General features: G+C 65.6%; 1 protein-coding gene across 3 annotated transcripts in view; it reads left to right on the top strand.

Moving 5' to 3' along the window:
* The first annotated feature begins 339 nt into the window (after window positions 1-339).
* Window positions 340-20,840, top strand: part of ZC3H3 (zinc finger CCCH-type containing 3) — a 42,845-nt gene continuing 22,344 nt past the window's right edge. For all 3 annotated transcript variants that reach the window (XR_004966781.1, XR_004966782.1, XM_036303739.1), the window contains exons 1-4: window positions 340-1,132; window positions 2,579-3,899; window positions 4,958-5,154; window positions 16,028-16,181. Coding sequence is in view for 1 of the 3 variants with exons in the window: in XM_036303739.1 (XP_036159632.1) it covers window positions 1,045-1,132; window positions 2,579-3,899; window positions 4,958-5,154; window positions 16,028-16,181 (1,760 nt within the window). In the remaining 2 variants the exon portion in view is untranslated. The remainder of the gene's footprint in view (window positions 1,133-2,578; window positions 3,900-4,957; window positions 5,155-16,027; window positions 16,182-20,840) is intronic.

Raw genomic sequence — 20,840 nt, 5'->3', positions numbered from 1 at the left:
GCATCCAGGCAGCCTCTCCCGCGCCTCGCCCGGAGGAGCGCAGGGGAGGACGGTCCCGTGTAGCTCACGCCACCCTCGTCGTGGTCCTGGGAGCCTCATGGGAATGCCGGGCTGCAGGAACAGCTGACCAATGACATTTTCTTTCTTTTTTTTAAAAAAATATTTTATTGATTTTTTACAGAGAGGAAGGGAGAGGGATAGAGAGCTAGAAACATCGATCAGCTGCCCCCTGCACGCCCCCTACTGGGGATGTGCCCGCAGCCAAGGTACATGCTCTGGACCAGAATCCGACCTGGGACCCTTGAGTCCGCAGGCCGACCCTCCATCCACTGAGCCAAACCGGTCAGGGCCATTTTCTTATTAAAAACACACACATTTTTATGGATTTCAGAATGAATGGGCGAGGGAGAGAGAGAATCAGGGATCGGCTGCCTCCTGCGCGCCCCGGGGGACCCAGCCGCAGCCCCCGCTCGCATCCCGGCCTCCGGGTTCCCGGGCGACGCTCTCAGCCCCGGCCTGGCAACAGCATTTCCTTCCGGGAGCATCTGCCTCTGCCGAGTTGCACTGGGCAGTGCGGGTCGCCGCGGGGCGAGATGCTGGGGTGAAGGACCCACGATGGCCTCCGGGGCAGTTCTCTCCCAACCACTTACTGCTCCCCCTCCGCGCGGGGTACAGGCGAGGGGGGCACCCGCGAGGAGTGGTCCCCGCCGGCCAACCCGCGGCCCCCTGGGAGCTTGGCGGGAGGAATTCTCAAAGGGGTGCCGGCTGGGCTGGTCAAGGCGGCGGGACAGAGAGGGGGCAGGCGGAGGCTGCGAAGCTGCGCGGCGACTCGTCCCGTCCCGCGGGGATCGAGAGCGCCGTCACCGGTGACCCTCACGGCCGTCTTCCCCGCCCCGCGGTGACCGCGCCCTGTCCTCTGCTCTGCGCATGCGTAGCTGAGGCGTTGCCAGGGCGACCGCGGAGGCCGGGGCCCGGCTGCAGTGCGCAGTCTCGGAGCCTCTCGCGCTCCGCCCGCCCCGCCCACAGGGAGACGGTCGCGCGGCGATGACGTCGCGGGGGCCTGGCCGGGCGTCGCAGACTCGGGAGATGGAGGAAAAGGAGCTGTTACGGCAGCAGATCCGCCTCCTGCAGGGTGAGTCGGCCGGGTTGGGGTCGCGCGTCCCGCTCTTCCCCTCGCTGAGGGGACGCCCTCCGCCCGCCCGCGGTCTCCACAGCGGGGCCGGGCCGGGCGGGGCGGGGAGGTGGGCCGGGCGGGCGGTGGAGCCCGAGGGGCTCCACGGCCTGCGGGGTCGGCCCTGCCCGGGTTCGTCGGACCGATACCGCGGGCCTTTCCGGCGCCGTGCGGGGGCGGCGGGGCGGTCGCTTAGTAACCGGCGGAGGCTGCCCCCGCCCCCGCGCCCCGGCAGCGGGCGGAGGTGCGGGCGGCCCAGCTCGCTCGGGCGAGGGCGGTGTTGCTTCCCGGGCGCCCCGTTTCCACCGTCCTTCGCTCCGCACATCACATACGCCAGACCCAGACGCCAGGCCTCAGCTTCCAAACTTTTCAAATTCTAGACCCAATCGGGCTTTTTATACTTAAACTGGCCCCCCCCCCCGGTTATTTCCACAAAGAAGACTGAGGACCTGGGACGCGCGTATGGGAGAGTCTCGGTGGACTGGCCCGTGGGGCCACTGCCCCGAGGTGTCCCCAGGTGTGGACGCGGCTTTGGGGCTGGGAGGGTGTGGTGCCCGGGGCTGGGGGCTGGCTGCTCGCTGCTCGTTGGGCTGAAATGCCCGCAGCCCTGGCGGCCTCCTGCGAGGACAGTTGTCGGGGGGCTCCTTGGAAAGGCCGTGGTGGTCGTCAGCCCCTGCCCCGGGTTCTCCCCGCGGGCCGGGCCCGGCCTCGCCTCCCGAGGAGGACGCTGTGACATTCTTGTCAAGTGCTGCGTGCCCAGCGCTGTCGGTCATGGTGCACCCGTTGTCCTGTGTCGCCCCAACCCCTCCCCATCCGCGGGCAGCCAGAGGGCCGAGGTATGCAGTGTAGGCCTTGCTGGTCTTTTCATGCTGAGAGACACTGATCTTTTTTTTTTTTTTTAATATGTTTTTATTGAGTTCGGAGAGGAAGGGAGAGGGAGAGAGAGATAGAAACAGCCATGATGAGAGAATCATGGATTGGCTGCCTCCTGCACACTCCCTACTGGGGATGGAGCCTGCAACCCAGGCTTGTGCCCTTGTCCGGAATCGAACCCGGGACCCTTCATTCCACAGGCCGACGCTCTATCCAGTGAGCCACACCACCTATGGCTTCAAAGGATTGTGGACCCAGAATAATATTCCCAGAAAATAGGGAACATGATGCCACAGGGGTGCATGATCAGGATGGGCAACCAGAAACAGAACTGGAGTAGATCTGATGGGAAAAGGCTCAGGGGAAAGACAGGCCCAAGAGGATCAGGCTGAACTGTCAGTGGGTCTCCGCCACAGAGGGGCTCAGGAGAGAGATGGGGGTCTGTGGGGTGTCTTGTCAGCTGATACCCCCTCACCCCCGACTGTTGCTAATTTTGCTCTGAGCCTCCGGTCAGCCTGCGATTCTGTCTCCTAGGTCTGATTGACGACTACAAGAACCTCCATGGCAACACCCCTACCCCAGGTCCCTCAGCCTCCGGCCGCTGGCAGCCGCCCGTCTACAACAGCAGCAGGGCTTTCGGGGCTCGCTACCCTCGTCCCGGCCGCAGGGGCTTCTCCACGAGCCACGGGCCTGCGTGGCGCAAGAAATACTCCCTTGTGAATCGACCCCCAGGACCCTTGGACCCACCTGGCAACTCCTTGGACCCACCCAGTGACTCCTTGGACCCACCCGGGGACTGTGCTGTGCACCCCACCCTCGGGGCTGGAGGCAGCCAGGACCCCACCCCCCAGCAGTATGTCCTGGAGAGGCAGGTCCAGCTCAGTGCTGACCAGAGCATGGTCATCAAGATCAAACCCCCGTCCCAGCCCAGCGTGGCTGGTGCTGCAGGGGCTCCCCGGGACCCTCCTTGGAGCGACCGCAGGCCTCGGGGAGGGGAGGGCGAGCCCCCTGGTGGGCAGCGCCCGCCCTCAAAGCCAGGAAGGGCCAAGGGGGCCTACAGCACAGAGGACTGCCAGCTGGTCTGCCAGAAGGAGGCCGGCAAGCCCCGGGTGGTGAAGTCTGTAAGCAGCTTGAGCGACAGCCCCTCAGAGTCCCGGCGGACGGTCAGCGAGAGCGCCATCTCCGTCAAGGCCCGCCTCCTGCCTCCCCCCGGGCCCCAGCGCAGTGGCGTGGCCCTGACTGTGAAGGTGAGCTCGCACCCGGTGGCCGGCTGTGCTGCACAGCTCCTTGGGGACAGGAGAGCCGATGCCGGCCACCCCGATCAGCCCGCTCACGCTGGCTCCGTGGCAGGTCCAGCCCGACCAGCTTCTGGACCCAGGCAGGCCCCGGAGGCCTCCCTGCTTGTGTCCTGTCAAAACAACAAGTTCCGGAAAAACAACTACAAATGGGTGGCTGCTTCGACGAAGAGCCCCCGGGCGCCTCGCAGGGCCCTCAGCCCCAGAGCAGCTGCGGAGAACGTGTGGACAGCGGAGCGAGCCGAGAAGCTGCAGCCCAGGGCCCAGCCAGAGACCAAACCCAAGAAGCCGGCCGGGTGCCCCGCGGGCGCTCCCCGCAGCAAGTACCAGTGGAAGGCCTCCAGCCCCTCGGCCTCCTGCTCCTCCTTCCGCTGGCAGTCGGAGGCTGGCAGCAAGGACCATGCCTTCCAGCTCTCTCCAGTCCCTTCGAGGTCCCCCCCGGGGGACAAGCCAGCAGTGGGACCCAGTGGCTTGAAGCCCCTCTTCAGTGAGACCCCAGGGCTCTCGGCTTACAAAGTGAAGAGCCGCACCAAGATCATCAAGAGACGGGGGAGTGCCAAGTACGTGTCCCCGCCGCGCGGTCTTGAGTGGGCAGCGGGGCTGGGCCTGGCACCCCCTCCCGGTGACTCAGCTGGTGGGAGGGCCCGCCTGCTGTCATGGGGGGAGGGGAGGGGAGGTGAAGCATCGCTTGCCACCTCCTGGTTTCTGCTGGTTGAGCCTGAGTGAGGGGAGCTTTGTTAGTAGGGATGAGGCTGGGCTGCTGCTGATTGCGGGGGCTCGGCAGGGGCAGGGGCTTGCCTCAGTCCCCGGCCAGGCAGGGGGGGTGGAGGCTGGTGCCAGCAATCCCCCCTTCTGCTCGGAGAGGTTGCTGGGCAGCTTCCCTCTGGGCCCGGGATCTGTGGGCAGGAGGCTCTGCCTGGCCCGGTGCTGGCTAGACATACGCGGGGTTGTAGTGTGTCTGTGGGAGGAGCTGTCCCCCCTGGGAGGAGAGCTGCCACGGTGACCACGTGTCCCCTCCCAGCCTCCACCCTGTGGATTGAGGAGGCTCAAAGATGGCACATGGCCTGGCGTGAGGCCTGGGGTCAGGTGGCTACTTCTGGCCATGCAGAGGGCCTGCCTCTGCCATCGGACGTGGCGCATGCCCATCCTCATGTGCGTGCCCCTCTGCAGGTCCTTCCCACCATCTGACCCTGGTCTTTGCCCTGCTGTCCCTTCTGGATGACCCCATCTTTTTCTGGATGGTGGCAGCCTCTGTGTCAGGGACAGGAGGAGCTGTGGGAACAGTCCCTCCTGCGGAGAAGGCTGGGGATGCGGTGGCAGCTCCTGTGCACACCCCGTCTCCTCTGCCCCCTCCCCAGCTCCACTGGAGGCTCTTGGCCTGCGGAGGGGAGGAGACAGACTGGGTGGGGCCAGGGCTGGGTCACTGCTCTGCTCCCCGCCTGCCTGGGCTCGGACCCTGGGATCCTCCACTGTGGCTGGGAGCCTGCAGGCTGGTGCTGCCGAGGCGGGAACTCCTGGGGCCGATTCCATGGGGCTTCCATGGGGCTCTATCCGAGTGGGCTGGGGGGTCCCCCTCCGTGGGGAGGGCCTGTTGAGAGCTGCCGCTTTGTCTCCGCAGCCTTCCTGGGGACAAGAAGAGCAGCCCCCCACCAACTGCCACCGCCAAGAGCCAGTTCAGCCTGCGCAGGAGGCAGGCCCTGCGGGGGAGGAGCGGCCCTGCCCAGAAGAAGGCCCCCCCCAAGGGCCTGATGCAGGTCCCCCGGCACCGGCTGTGCTGCCTGCCTCCTGGCCGCACCCACCTCCCCATCAAGGAAGGTATGAGGACAGGAGGGGCCCTGGGAGGGGAGCTCTGGGAAGCCTGAGCTGGCCCCACGCTGGCCCAGCTGCATTCCTGTTGGTGGAAGGAGTGGGAAGTGGATGAGAGGGTGGCTGCCCAGCCGTCCCGAAGGAGGAGGCCTGGGAGGGCCGGCTTTGCCCGCTGAGTCACTGGTTAGTGGCCAGCGTGAGGGGCGTGTGGTGGGCGTGGCCCGCTGTGAGGTGCTGGCAGCACATGGGGGGCTGCTGGCACGGGCGGGGCTGGTGGTGGAGGTCTGGGGCCGTGGAGAGTGGGCAAGGGGGAGGCGGGGGTCACTGGATGCCGCCCTGGAGAGCCAGGCGCCCCCGCCCCCGCGCACTGGTCCTGTGGGTCCCCTTTCCCAGCGGGGAGCGTGGGGTAGGACTGCCGGGCCCACGCCTGTGAAATACGGAGGCAGCAGGGTTTGGGGCCGAGCAGGCGTGGCCCCAGGCAGTTTGACTTGGGACTTGCGCCCACTGAGCGGGTGGAGGCTACGCTCTCCTCTCAGGACTGTTGTGCCAGGGCCCAGCGCCTCAGGGAGGGCCTGTGGGGAGCTGCCGCTAGAGGGCGGGCGTGGGCCCCGAGGCGTGAGGCCAGGCTGCAGGGCTGTTGTCCCCCTGCCCTTTGGCCGCCCGTGTGCCTGCGAGTGTGGACTTCGTGGCAAGGTGAGGAGAGAGAGGGCGCCCCCTGTGGTGCAGGTGGGGAAGCCCAGCCCCACGCCCTGCCGTGCGGCCGGGTGCCCAGCAGAGGGCGCTCTTGCCCCTCCTATCCCTCGGTCCCTCTTTTTTCTGGTGATTGATTGCCTAATTTCCTGTTTATGTGAAAGAAAGCAGATATCAAGTAATTTGCAGCAATAACCTGCTAATGCGGGGCCAGTATCGAAACTCCCCTGTTCATTTCAAGTGGCAGATAAAACACTAATACATAATTATCCTTGCAAATTGGATTGTTTTAAATAACCAAAAGGCTGCGGCCAGGAGCAGGCCAGCCCATCTCCCTGGAGTGGCTGTTGCGGTGTAATTGCCGCGTTCAATCAATTTCCCTGGCATTAGAGATTCCATCACAATCAGCATTAAGCTTTATTCATTGTGATGGCTAAGAGCCGGACCATTTCTCCTCTTTTTCTTAACTGGCAAAATTAATCAGGGAAAAGATTTTAAACATTTACCCGTGCGAAAGAGGTCAGCTCTGCCACTATATTGCTCAGCAGATAAGGGGCTAATAAAAAGAAAATTGAATTACTAATGATCACCAGGAACAGAGTGTATAAAACCTGGCAATCGCCGGTTCAGGGAAAGGGAGAATCAATTTTCCTGGGACAAGGTGTGCTCATTTTTTATTTTGGCGCATATTATCAGCAGTTTAATTTGAGAGCGCATAAACAGGAGGAAACAGTTAGGGAGTAATGAGCCCGGAGGTGTAGCGTGCTGCAGGATGTATGCTGTACACAATTTATTTGGCACAACAGATAATCGCTTTAATTGAATTCAAAACTGCATTGTTCAGCAGGCTGGGGCCGCAGGCGCCTGGGGACGGAGCGGTGAGGGTTCCCTCCGCCTCCTCGCTCCCCTCCTCGCTCCCTGCCCTCCCGCGGCCTGGCTCTGTGGGCTCAGAGGCTCGGTCAGACTTTGACTGGGTGGGGGCCCTGGGCCACCATGTGCTAAGGGAGCTGAGGGCCTCGGTTTCACTCTGCCGTCAGCTGTCCGTGGGCAGCTGGGGGACGGGAGAGGGTGCCTGAGGAACGGCCGGGAGCACTTGCTGATGGCTGCACAGGGACCCCGTGGGGCCTGTCTCGGGTGGGCAGGCGCTGGAGGAGGCAGGAGAGGAGAGAGCCTTTCCTAGACCTCAGCAGTGGTTTCCAATTTACCGCCCGTGTAATTGCGGCAATTAGCAACCCAGCCAGGGGTGCTCACGGCCTCGGCCCCCACGTGGGAGCCGACTCTCTCAGTGCAGCGCCCAGGGGGTTCAGGGCCAGCTCCCAGATGCCTCCTTCTCTGGCCTCGCTGGGCCCAGCGCTGTCCCTGGGGCACCCTGATGGCAGAGGCTGCACCTGTGCCCCTGAGCCTGGCTCCCGAAGGCAGAGAGGGTGCTGCCCAGCTCCTGCACCCAGGCCAGTCGGAGGGCTGTGTCCCCGCCTGCTCCGTGGGGCTGGCAGCCCACCGACCTCTGGGCCCCAGGCTGGGGCTTTGTGGTGACAGCAGGTCACGCGATTCCTCCACAGTGGGCAGCGTGTGCTGTGGCGGCCAAGGAGAAGCCATGGTGGGCGGTGGGTCATCAGCTCCCAGAAGTCGCTGGGGCGGGAGGTCCCATGCCCACCTGCCCCAGACAGTGGACGCCTGGCCATAGCCCCACCTCTCCTTCCCCGCCTGTCCCGAGCCGGGCCTGCCTGCGAAACCCCAGACTGCACAGTGATGGGGGCGGGTGAGGGCCTGGCCAGCTGCTCACCACTGTGGGGCAGGGCTGTGCTGGACAGGAGGCCTCGTGCTCATCTCTGACCGGCCCGTCCCTCTCACAGCCCCTCCCTCTCACAGGCCGCACAGCGATCCTGGCCAAGGCAGCAGCTGCACTCACTGGGGAGGCAGCCCAGGACCTGCGCTGGGCACTGGGCAGTCTTGTGTGTGGCCTGCACTGGCCTCAGGGCTTTAGGAGGGTCAGTGCGTGGAGGGAGCCTTGCCCTGGGTTCCCACAGGAAGGAGGCATTGCCTCACCGACGTGCTTTCCCAGGGTGCTGTGGGCGGTCAGGAGCCGGGGCTGACTGGCTCTGCACGGTGGGAGCAGAGGCACCTCGAGCTCAGCAGAGCCAGGGCCAGGCTCCCGGGTGTCCTGTCAGCTCCCACGGGTGCTGGGAAGCAGCCCGTCCTGCGCTCCTCCTGGGGCTTCCCAGGTGCTGGCCAGCTGGGCAGGAGCCTGCAGGCTGGTGCTGGCACCGCCCTGCCCCTTCCCTGGCTGTGACTGCCCGGAGCTGCTGTGTGGCCTGGGGGGGGGTCTGCGACCCCCATGCTCGCCTGCCCCCCCTCGTGCTAGCCTGCCCCCCCTCATGCTCCCCTGCCCCCCTCATGCTCGCCTGCCCCCCTCATGCTCCCCTGCCCCCCTCATGCTCCCCTGCCCCCCTCATGCTCGCCTGCCCCCCTCATGCTCCCCTGCCCCCCTCATGCTCGCCTGCCCCCCTCATGCTCCCCTGCCCCCCTCATGCTCCCCTGCCCCCCCATGCTCGCTTGCCCCCCCTCATGCTCGCCTGCCCCCCCCTGCTCCCCTGTCCCCCCTCATGCTCGCCTGCCCCCCCATGCTCGCCTGCCCCTGTGTGTGCAGTGGGTGCAGTTTCCTACGGCCTCACCGTGAGGGCGTGAGAGCAGTTAAGCCTGGAGTCCTGCTTTCGTCGGGGAAAAGAAAATGCTGAGTTAGGGGCTCGGGAGGCAGCACCACAGTCTGAGCTTTGTGTGAATCACCGGGCCTGTCGGAGGCTCCGGGTCTACGTTTCCGGGGCTGTGCTAATTATTTTCCTGGAGCCGGGCAGGAGTCGCGTGTGCATCCGAGTCCCGAGTGCGTGTGTGCCCAGAGCGAGCGATGCCCGGCAGGCTCGGAGCCTCAGGGTGGCCGCGACCTCTCGGAGCTGAGCCGGGAAGCAGGGCTGTGTTCTCAGGGTGCCTGGAGCTTGCACCCAGGGGTCTGGGGAGCACCCTCCTAGGGGGCTGGGTCCCAGGTAGGGATGGTGTGGGCTGTTCCTTGTGTCTGACGACGGAGGTGGTTGCCCAGGTGTCACACCTGGTGTTCTGGCCCGAGTCAGGGCCTCCTGGCCGCCCAGCTCTGCCCTCTCCCTCAGGGCTCTCCCTGCAGCCCCCCACCCTGTGGTCTGTCCCACCGGCTCTCCTGGGCCCAGCCCTCCCACCCCCAGGGCAGGGCGTGGCCAGACCTCCACGTGGATGTGGGTCTTGGGGGGGCGGGGGGGCCAGATCCTGGTGAGCAGGAAGCACCGTGCCCCTTGGCGTCTCCTGCCCAGCGCAGGGCTGGCCAGCAGGGCTGTGGGAGGAGGCAGCTCGCGCCCGCAGGACACCTTCTCTCTCTGCTACGCGCTCCTCTGTGCCATCCCTGCCCTGGTAAGCTGGCGGTCACGGAATGTCACCTGCTCCGGGCACTGTGCTGGGCATGTGGCCAATGGGCCCGCCTGGTGAGGCCCCGTCAGCCTGGGGACAGAAAGGGTGACGGCAGCACAGACGTGACTCTGGGTGGCAGAGAGAAGACAGAGGGACTGGCCAGCTGGCCGGGAGGCAGGGAGGAGGTGCCAGGCCGGGCAGGGCTTCCTGAGGCCAGAGAGCGGAGGAACCTGGGTGCGGGGAGGGGGCTCCTGAGCAGGTGCACAGCGAGGACGAGGTGGGGCGGTTGGAGCAGGCGCGGCTGTCCTCCACCTGCTGGTGCCTGAACGTAGGGAGGGACACTGAGCGTGCCTGAGCCAGGCCGGAGGCCCCCGATCATCTGACGCTAACTTCCTGCCCCACCTCCCACAGGCGGCCAGGCCTCCCAGGACCCCACCCCTGCCTGCTGCGCTCTCTGTGGTGCCGCCCTGGGAGGTGCCCGCGTGGACCCCAGCACTGTCGGCGCCGTGAGTGCTGCTGCTGGGCTCTGGGCTCTCGGGTGGCGGACGGGGGGCGGGGCATGGGCAGGGAGGCACGCTGCTGGTTGAGTGACTGCTGTGCCCAGCCACCCTCTTCCTGAGGCGGAGATGAAGCTGTGGGCCCTGGGCCCCCCTGTGTGGGCAGCAGTCGGCACCTCAGCGTGGGCCTGTGCACCTGTGTGGCCCGCTGGGCGCTCCTCTGGGCTGTGCCAGGCCCCTCCCTGCCAGTGCGGCTGAGCACGGGCACAGCACTAAAGGGACGGGTGGGCGCTGCTTTGTGCCCGCAAAGCCCTGGAGAGGCAGCAGCCAGGAGGGGCGCGGCCGGCCGCCCTCAGCTGGGACCTGGTGCCGCGGTGGCCGGCCTGGCTGCTGTCCGGGCCGGGGGTCCCAGTGGACGTGCTCCTCAGGGATGCCAATGGCCAGGCGCTGAGGCCGAGCGCCAGGTGCAGCGCGAGGGGCTGGGCACCCGCTGCGCCTCTTCTGCACCTGGGGCCGGGCAGGCCTCTGGCGTGGGGACTGGGCCGCACTGGCTGTGGGGCGAGCGGTGCGGTCCTGGCCCTCTGCCCGGAGGCGGCCTGGAGGGGCGGGGGGAATTCTGATCTCCAGCCTGCTCTCCTTGCCGCTTGTCGTTAAGGGGAGGTGGGGGTCATTGTCTGTGTTGGGCTCAGGCTGCTGTCCCCACATTGTGCTGTGTCCTGGGCGGCTGTGGGCAGGGCCCTGGGCGCACCCCTGTCCCTGTGAGGGAGGGGGATGAAGAGAGGGCTGCCGGCCACACTGCCCTCCTGCCGCCCCCAGCACAGCTGCAGCCGGTGGGGAAGGGGCAGGGCTGGCCAGCACCTGGGAAACCCCAGGAGGAGCCCCGGCCTGGGCCTGCGTCCTCCCGCCTGCGCCTCCTCAGCCTCGGGGCGGGAGCCGGGCCTCCTGGGCTGTGGCAGAGCTGCTGTGTCCCACTGGCCACGAGCGGGTCCTGGGCTCCCTGAGGGAGCGGCCGGCCTGCTCTGTGTTGGCTGTGTGTTCGGGGCCTGTCAGGGATGTGCCTCCGTGTGTCAGCCTGGGGTGGACCGCTCCGGGGCCAGCCCTGTGCCCGGAGAGCCGCGGTCCCGGCAGGTCCCCTGGGCCATGATGCAGGCTCCGTGGCTCCTCGATGAACTCGCGAGCTGCAGCCTCCCCTCTCTCAGTGCACCCCGCGCTGCGCTGGGCTTCCTTTCTGAATCCGACGGGTTACATGGAGGCTGGGGCAGGGCCGTGGACTCATGGTGCCCTCCCACAGCCCCTGTGAGAGCAGCCAGCAGGCCTGACCCCGACGGATGGACAGACGGATGGACGGGGCGCTGCCTGAGGCAGGGGGCTGCTAGGGGCGCCTCCAGAGAAGCGTCAGAGGCGAACGTGATGTGACTGAGGCCTGGGGGCCCAGCTGAAGGACCCCAGCGCCAGGAGACGGTCTTAGCTGCTCCGGGGGCCCGGGGCCAATAGCACGGCCAGGCTGCCCGGGTCTGCGGGGGGCAGCGGCCATGTGGGCACACTGCTCCGTGCAGACCCTGCTCCCTGCCTGAGACGGAGGCTCCGGGGCGCGAGCTGCCTGCCTGGCACGGGCCCTGCCCGTGGGAGCGGGAGCGCCGTCTCTTGCTACAGCGTGCTCTGCCTGGATCCCCTCGCTTCCCGCCAGGCTGTCACCTCTGTCTTTGGGGTACGCCTCCTGAGCCTGGGGGTGTGCTGGGGCTCCCTGCCCCCACAGAGCGATGGGGAGGGGAGAGGAACCCACCCCCACAACCTACAGCGACTGTCAGGGAGCAGACCACCTGGTCCGTCCAGACGCGAGATTTGGGGGTCGGGGGAGATGTGCGCCGTCCACGGCTCCTGCTTGGCGAGTGCAGGACGAGGCTGGTGCCACCTGAGTGGGTGTAAGAGCAGGGCCTCAATCTCCCTCCAACAGGCCTGACAGGCCGGGCGGCGGCTGCGTCTCGGGCTGACAGCGTTGTCATTAAACACCAGGTAGTGTGGGACGGCCGCCCCGGGACAGGCGGCTGACACGTTGTTTGTCATCGCGAGCTGCCTGCCCGCAGCCTGCAGTGCGGGCTCAGGTGACGTGTGCCTGTCGGCTGCCGGCTGCCACTGTGACTTGATCATCGGTAAGTGTTTGTCAGGCTGATCCTGGCCGATTGGACACCTCGGCTGCAGGAAGGTGGTGCCGAGTGCCTTCCCGCTTCTGGGCTGCAGGTGGAGCCCGACCTGTCCTCCCCGCGCAGGCGAGAGGCGCTGAGGGCTTCTGCAGGGCCTGGGTCCGCCCCCCATCCGGCAGAGCTGTGTGCCTCCTTCCTGTGGGAGCCGTGTGCCCGCCTCACCTGTGGGAGCCGTGTGCCCCCCTCGCCTGTGGGAGCCGTGTGCCCCCCTCGCCTGTGGGAGCCGTGTGCCCCCCTCGCCTGTGGGAGCCGTGTGCCCCCCTCGCCTGTGGGAGCCGTGTGCCCGCCTCGCCGGGGCGGCCCTCCGACACAGGCCCGAGGCCTCTGATGGCAGCAGCGCTTTTCTGCGTTTGAAGTGCCAGGAGCCATGGGCAAGCTCAGGGAAAGTGGAGTGATTTATTAGACTCATAAAAATTCATGCTTGCGATTCCAGTCATCCCGTCTGAAGCTTGTTAGAGCGCGTCCCTGGCAGCTCCCGCCGTGTTAGCGCGGGGGTGGGGCCTGCCCGTCTCCTGCCTGGGCTGCCTTCGAGGCTCCTCTGAGGAACGGATGCTGCAAGCACAGGAGGGAACGTCTGGGTGGGCAGGGCTTTGCTGTCAGCCTGGCTCTGCCCTCGCAGGAGCGAGCGGAGGGCCAGGCCTGTGGCCCGCGTGCCCCACCCCTGCAGCTGGGCTGGGCAGCAGGACCCCTCCCTGCAGGGGCGGGCGCGGTCTGCGTTGTGTGCCCGGCCGTCCACAGGCGTGGCGGGGCCTCCTTGCTCTCCAGGCCGGTCCGTGGCCGTGGAGCCGCCGCCCTTCCTGCGACCGGAGCAGGTCTCCTGGGCCTGGCGGGCAGTCCCTCTCCTTCCCTGGGCTCCGTCTCCCAGCCGTGCCCCTGGGAGCGCCGTGCCCCTGGGAGCGCCGTGCCCTGCCCGCCGTGCCCTGCGATGGGAGCTAGTCTGCGGAGGAGATGGGGTAGAGGCTTCCCCTGCTCCCAGCAAGGATGCTCCACCAGAGCCAGCCTCCTGTGTCCTCCCTTTCCCACCGGCCAGAGCCAGCCTGCCCCATGAGCGTTCGTGCCAGCCTGGCTCCCACACCCTGGCTCCCTGCCTGGCACTGGCAGTGGCTGGCAGGGAGAGAGCCGCCCTGTGAGCACCCTGCCCACCCACCCGGACCCTCTGCTGAAGCTCTCCCACCGGTGGGGCTGGAGGGCAGCAGAGGGACAGTCCAGCCCAGGGGAGAGAGGGGGTCAGGTTGCCCCTCAGCCTCCTGGGGAACCCTGCTGCCCACCTTACACTGAGAGGGCAGGTGCAGGGCACACAGCGTCTCACCAGCTCAGTAGAAGCTGGGCCATTGGTGCCCTCCGCCAGGTCCCAGACCGGATCCCCTTCCAGATGTTTACTCCCAGCAGTACGGGTGGGGTGCCATCAGGGTCCCAGCCCTGCATCTGGACCCGTCCAGCCTGGCTGAGCCCAGAACTGGAGGGCCTGGGTGCAGGTGGTGGGGTGCAGGTGTGAGGCCCGGGGGCTGACAGCCAGGCCCGAGGGGAACGACCACATGTGTGTGCACGCACTGGGGACTGGGCCCGCTTCCCCTCGGTGGGGCGGACACGGGGGTGCTCTGGGGACCCCTCTGCCTTCCTCCTGATGCTTCCTGCCAATGGCGGCCCTTGGGGTCCCAGGATCCTTGTTACCCCCAAATGCAGCCCTGGTTTCACCGTCTCCAGGACCATAGGGATCCCTGAGGAGGGAGCTTAGACGGGACTAACCCTCAGCCATGCCCTGATGGACGGGCAGCCTCGAGAGCGCGGCTGGAGCCGAGCAGGGTTTGGGGGCCAAATCCCAGCCCTTTGCCTGGGTCAGGCCTTCCAGGAGGCACTGAGGCCCCGACCCCTGGGCCCTGGGCTCTGGCCCAGGAGCAGCACTTTGCCTGCACGGCCATCCCCGGAGACAGGGTCCTGCTGGCGTGGCTTTTGCTCCGGCTCTAGCCGTGGGCCCTGAGGCCCGCAGGCCGGGCTCTGCACGCGTCCCGGACGTGCCTGCTGCTGTCCTGTTTCTGCACCATTTCCCAAGAGCGCAGCTCCGCTGCTGGGGCGAGGCTCTGACCCAGGGCCAGGTGGGCCCCTGCTCCCTGGGCTGCCCTGTGTCCACCGGGACCCGAGTGACTGGGGAGGGAGCGTGGTTGATGGGGCGGAAGTCCATGTGGCTTCAGACAAGGCTGAGCCAGGACGCGGCCTTTAGAGCTGCTGGTGGCGGGTGAGGTGGGGCAGTGGGCAGACACGGAACCCGGGTCAGGGTGACTGTTGAGAAAAAGCGGATTGGCAGTCACTGGAGAAAGTGGAATCGCACTGGATGGAGGCCACACCGCATGGTCCCCTCCCCCTGGGGACTGGCCTGGCACCCTCTAGGCGTGCGGCTTGTCTTCTAGGGCATCCGACAGGCTCTCCGTGCCCGGCTCCCATTGGCACGTGGAGAACGACAGACAGCCGGGTGCGGGGAGACTCACTGTGCCCCCCCCCCCCCCCTCCAGCTTGTTTTGGGAGCAGCCTTCTCTCTCCCGGGCAGTGGCACAGGCAACTCTTTGCACAGACGGCAGCTCTGGGTTCACCTTCTTGAAGAATCGTGCGATTAGCCATTCATTTTCTCCCCAGTTAGTGCCCTTGAAGTTCCATAACTGCTCTGGGCAGTCACGTCCCCTGCTTCTCTGCCTTCTGCCCAGTGTGCTGAGGGCCCGGGGACCCTGCCACCCCACTTCGCACACCCTGCTTTGCCACCCCAGGGCTGGTGAGAGGGCAGTGCACGCTGGGGGCCAAGCCAGGCGGCCTGGGCTCTGCCGCCTGCCTGCCTGCTGGTCCCAGTGGCTGCACCGTGCTCAGAGGGCTCCTGGGGGCCCTGCAGGCTCCCCACTGCGCCCACCGCCGAGCGTGGGAACCGGAGAGGCCCGGCGGCCGGCTGCTGTGCAGGAGGGAGGCCCTGCTGATGGATGGGCGCACACTGCATTCAGATATGATGCCAGCAGTTTTTGTGGTTTGTCTTCCATTGCGGTAGTAAAGTTTTTAATTAGGAAAGCTAATGAGATCGATTAGTCATTAGAAGTGACCTCTGCACGGCGGGGCGGAGGCTGTGTGTGCGGGCCTGATAACGCGCGCCCGGCCTCGTCGGCAATAAAGGCACGAAGGGTTTGATTTGAGTGAAACGTGCCACGGGGATACATCATGCGGAGAAAAAAATTACAGCCCTGGGAGTCTGTAATGAAGGGAATTAAACCAACATCCTATCTAAATAACATGATTATCTACACAGACCCTCAGCCGGCCGCGGGCGGGAGAGAGCGCTGCCTGTGGCTGCGGGGCAGGAGGGGAGCCACCGGGCAGATCCCTGTGTGCCTTCTGGGAGGCCTCGCCTGGCACAGACGCCCCCAGCCTCCGCCCGCCCACCTCTCCCCACTGATGGGCTGCCTGGCCGAGCTGCCGGTGTGGGGGTCTCTGAGTGGAATCCTGAGGAGCCCTGTGCTGGGGCCTTGCCGGCAGCCCCTGGGAGCAGAGCCCGAGGCGCTGTGCAGGCAGCTGGGGCGCAGGGGGAGCCCAGGCAGCCTCGCTGCGGGGGAGGCGGGGCATTAGCTTAGTGACCTGGGCAGAGCAGCTGCAGATGATGACAGTCGGGCACGCAGACATGCTCCTCGAGCTGTGGGGACCTCGTCAGCATCAAGTGGAAGGGACTCGGGCACAGTAGGTCCTGCAATTGCGTGAGCGCTCAGCAGGCAGGAAGCGGGTGTCGTCACCCTGCAGTGAACACAGATGTGGCCGAGTACACAAACCTGTAGGCACCCCCAGCCTCCCAGGCCTGCCTGAGGGACCTCTTGCTGCCATGGTGCAGCCCCAGGCTTGGGGACATGGGGGGTGCTGCTGAGGCACTAGCCTCCTCCCCACCTCCCGCACACGCATCCTGGTGGCTGGTCAGGCTTAGGCCTGTGCCCGGCTCTCCTGGAGCCCAGGCTGCTGGGCTGGTGCGGACGTGCACGGCCTCGGGGGTCAGGCTGGAAGGTCCCTACAGCCTCCGCTGACCGCCCGTCTGGGTTTTCTCTGCAGCCTCCAACCTGAACGCCCTGCCGGCCCCTGCCACCAGCAAAGTGATCAAGACCCGGTACCGCATCGTCAAGAAGACCCCGGTGTCGCCTTTCAGCGCATCCCCCTTCCCCCTGTCCCTGCCTTCCTGGCGGGCTCGGCGGCTCTCCCTGTCCAGGTAGGAGGCCCTGCCCAGGCTCCTGTGGCCTGGGGCCGGGCTGGTGGCGCTCAGGGCTGCAGGCGGGCCTGAGGCCAAGGGCACCGAGCTTACCACTGGTCTCCAGTTTGCCGGCTGGGATTGAGCTCATCTTTCTGTTCAGCAGCTTCTGCCCCAGATGCGTGGCACACCACGCAGACACGCTCACGCACGTGCTCATGCCTCCTGCATCAGCGAGCCATCAGCTGGCGCTGGAGGCTGTGGTGTCCCTCAGGAGGCCCTTGTGGTGGTGGTGAGAGGCTGGGCCCTGAGCAGCCCTTTGGGACCTGTGGCATCTTGTCGTCGGTACACTGACTGCTGAGGGCGGGAGGGAGGCCGCAGCCCGCCCCACGCCACCTGCCTTGGCTGAGAGTGTGGTGCCGGCCGCCCTCTGAGACCGCCTGGCTTGGGCTGTGGGCAGAGGGTGCGCCTGCGGCCTCTGCAGATGTGGGCACGCAGCCTGCCCAGGTGGCGCCCACTGCCCTCCTCCTGCACCGCCAGGCGCAGGGAACTTGGCCTGCGCCTGCTTCTCTGGAGGCAAGAGCTGGGAGTATATTTTAAGTTAATTTTACTGCACTTTTTGTAATATTTTTGTTTTAAATAGATTTATAAGCATCTTGGGGGCTATTTCTACAAATTTATGAAGATAATTTTCACTCTCTCGATAAGGTTGAATTTACACCTGCTATTTCCATATTAATTCACAGTGCTAAGTGGGTCTAATTTCCTTCCGTTCTTCTGTCTGGTGAGCGTGGCCTTTTCCTAATGCAATTTCCCCCTCACTAAATCACTGTGATCAGGAGCCAGGATCGCGCTGAATTAACTTAAATTAATTTACTTAATAAGAGATCGTCGTGAATGAGGTTCAGATTTATTGGTTCTACTCCCGCCTTCCCTCCCGCCATAGGTATTCTGCCCACCTGCTGGCCAGGCCCCGCCTCCGGGGTGGTCTGTGGGCCTCTCCTTCCAGCCTCTGAGCACCAGCGAGGGTTACCAGGGGTGGGCAAACTTTTTGACTCGAGGGCCACAATGGGTTCTTAAACTGGACCGGAGGCCGGAACAAAAGCATGGATGGAGTGTTTGTGTGAACTAATATAAATTCAAAGTAAACATCATTACATAAAAGGGTACGGTCTTTTTTTTTAAGTTTTACTCATTTGAAACGGGCCCCGCGGGCTGTAGTTTGTCCACGGGTGGGTTAGGCTTTGGTCCAGCTGGGGCCTGGTAGGGGTGTCCATGAGTAAATGGGGGCCAGGCCCAGTGGGTGAAGGTTCCCCAGGGAGGGCGGTGGCCTTGGGCGCCCTCAGGCAGTGCTGCCCTGCTCCTCAGCGGAGCCCCGGGCTTGGGCCTGCAGGGTGGGGGGGTGCGGGTGCCACGGGCTGAGTGCTGCCAGTGGCTGGGCTTCCTTCGCCAAGGCCGCCTGTGTCCTCACCGGAGCTGCCTGCTCAGCACGGTGGCTGCTCGCCAGCTGCCCAGCCTGTCAGGAGCGCGCCGGGCTCGGCTCGTCGGGGCAGCGGAAAGGGCTTCTCCGGGGCCAGTGGCCAGTCTGATGCCACCCACCCGCTGCCGTCAGCTTCACCAGGGGAAGGCTCTGCAGCCGCTGGCAGTGGCCGAGCCCTTGGCCCCAACGCTGACCGCTGCCCTGTGCCGCTGCAGCTTCAAGCTCCCCAGGCAGCCTACGTCCTGGATCCGGGGCCACAGGAGCTGGCCGGGCCCTGAGGACTCCAGACCACTGCTGCCCAGAACTGGCCCTAGTGCTCGGGGTCTGCCAGGCCTGGGGTCTTGGGGGGCTAGCAGAGGGCACCCCAGGGCTGGGGCTCATGAGGAGGGTTGAATGCTTTTGCTGTAAGATTTGTGGATTTGCCTGCGTCCTCGCTGGCTTCCAGCAGGTTCATTAATCTGCACGGAGGCTGAAGTGTGACTTATATCCCTAAACCGCCTGTCGCTTTTTTCTCTCCAAATTCATTTGATGTGAAAGTGCGGAATAAACAAGCCGCAGAAGCCGCTGCGTCTGAGCTGCTCCTCGGGCTACAAATGCGCTGTCACGGCACTGCCGTCGCCGGGCGCCTCGCTTTATCTTGTTTCACTTTTGTGTCTGTGCCGTGAATCTCGGGGCTCTCTGGGCGGCTTGACGGGTTTGGGCTGTGATTTGAAGGCTCTGAAAGTGACGTCTCATTAAGGAGGAACTCAGCCCAGGGAGGGGTAGGTCCCCCCAGAGCCAGGTTCCCGCCCGCCAGCCCCTCCCAGGCATGCCCTTCCGCGGCCAGCGAGGCCTGCGCTGCTCCCGCCACGTGTGGTTCGTGTGGTTTGCAGCGTGTGGGCTGCTGGGGCGCCATCACAGAGCCAGGCCAGTGACTTCCCTGTACATCGTCTCTCAGCTCTGGAGGCTGGAAGGCTCGGGTCAGGGCGCCCCGACCCATCCTCTCCCGGCTGCACACGGCTACCTCCTCGCTGAGCCCCTCCTGTGAGGACCCTAATCCTTCATGGGCCCACTCTCACCCCCTCATCCAACCCTCGTCACCTCCAAGCTGGGCTCCCACCGCCCGCTGCCTGCCCTGGCGGTGCGCCGGAGGCCAGCAGGCTCGCCGGGTCCCTGGGAGGACCAGGCACAGAGGGCGCCCCCAGTGGAGGAAGCAGGTGGCTGGGGGAGACCAGGAGCGGGGCAGGAGGCAGAGCAGGGTCAAGTGCAGGGGCCGGCCCAGCCCTGGAGCCTGCTGGGAGCCACACGTGGCAGTGCCGGCCACCTCACGGGTGACCCTGGCCCAGTGCCTGCTCTGGGGCACCCGGCTGCCCAGGGCCCTGCCCGAGGTAGACCTGCTCGGTGGCTTGTGGCCTGAGGGGACCCAAGGCTGCCCCTCCCGCTGTGTAGTGCATTGTGGGGCAGTGCCTGCTGCCGCGGGTCCCCCCTTGGCCCAGGAAGAGCTTCCCAGACAGCGAGGGCTGCCCTGCGGGAGGAAACGAGGAGTCAGGGCCGCTGGCCAGGGGGCGGGGAGGAAGGAGGACGGTCGCCCTGGGACTCCAGCTCAGGCCCTGTCCCTCTCCTGATTGTACATTTAACTTTTTGGGGTGACTTTGGATCCCTGTTTGCACTTCGCCGGGGTCACTGACCCGGGTCCACCTGGTCCCCGCTGCTCCTCACACCCCTCTGTTCAGGCACGATTTCCGGGGAGAGTGGAGACGTGGTGCCCCTTGACCAGGCACCGAGTGTGGCCAGTCAGGGAGTGCTGCCCACAGGTCGGGGTCACGGTCACGATCACGCCTCTTCAGCCTCAGCTCTGTCTTCCGTGACCTGCCGCTGTGGGGAGCAGAGGCCCAGTGCTCGGTGCAGCGTCTCTGGGCTGTGGGAGCCGTGTGAGGCTGACCGCGTGGCCCCCTGGCCGCAGGGCCTCTGCCGGGTGCTGTGGGCGGTGCGTGGGCCCCAGCCCCTGCCCTCCCCGCCACCAGCCACCTCCACAGAGCGTGGTCCCCAGCCGGGCGCTCCAGGGTCTGTCCCAAGACGCGTCAGTCCCCCCCGTGGACTGGAGCTGTTTCCGCGTTGAGTGAGGATGGACGGGCCGCAGCTGTGGGCACACGGCTTCTCTGCGGTTGCCTGGGACGAGTGCAGGCCTGCGGCCGCGAGAGCGACTTCACGTGGAGCTGCCGCCTCCCACGGCCTCGGTGCCTTCTGTCCCGTGACAGCCGGGTGCTGCTGGCTCTTCAGTGTCGCCTCCTCCACATGCCGTGGGGCTCGCCGTGGTTTCATTTGCGTCCCCCGATGACCGTGCTGTGGCACGGCGCCACTCCTCTTCTCCTGGGACAACCTCAGGCCTCTGCCCAGCTTCAGATTGGCAGTTGGTTTTGTTTTTGGCAGGAGCGAGCTGAACGTGGTGAGGCCAGTGCCCTTCCCATCTGTGCCGCGTCGGCCTCCGCTGCTTGGACGAGGCCTTGTTTCCTGGCCAGGAGTCTGAGGGTGGGTGCGCCCGGGCTCAGAGCACCATCAGGGACCCTCCCCCAGGCTCTCACTTGCCTGGTCTCTGCCCGCTGCAGGCCGTGTCCTGGGGACCTGGAGCCCAGAGGGGAGCCTGCCCCAGCCCAGGGCACATTTGTCCCTCATCAGCCCCGCGCCCACCCTGGTCAGAGCATAGCTTTCCTCCATCCACGGGGCGTCCGCCAAGAGCACCTGTCCGGGTCCCCGCCTGTCCCCTTGCCGGACAGAATGTGAGGAAATAGGAGGGGAACTTGGAGCAGGAGTCGCCCTGAGGAGACAGGGTGGGAGGCAGGGGGTGGGGGTGGGGTGACCCCCGTGGTGCTGAGGCAGGTCCGGGCGGGGTTTGGAGACCCTGTTTTATGGGGCCGGCGGGTACGGCTCCCCAGGTGCCGTAAAAGCTAATGTGATGGCCGCGTGTGCCGTGCTCCTCGTTTTTATAATTTTTTACTTTATGAAACAGGACAGGGAACTTAGTGACTTATTACTATTCATTTCGTTTCAATGCAGTAAATATTGATTCAGTTGGGGGTTTTCAATTTAAACTGCTTGGCGATTATATAAAATATGACTGCCTGTGAGATTATGCTTACCGATCCCTTCGCTGCTCATTAGGGAAGGCGCGCGGCAGCCTCTGCCTCCATCATCCTAATGGACGGCCACGCCGCCATCCTGCA

This window comes from Myotis myotis, unplaced genomic scaffold, assembly GCF_014108235.1.
Source record: "Myotis myotis isolate mMyoMyo1 unplaced genomic scaffold, mMyoMyo1.p scaffold_m19_p_38, whole genome shotgun sequence".
Lineage (NCBI taxonomy): Eukaryota > Metazoa > Chordata > Mammalia > Chiroptera > Vespertilionidae > Myotis > Myotis myotis.
This window is presented reverse-complemented; position numbering and strand designations above follow the sequence as displayed.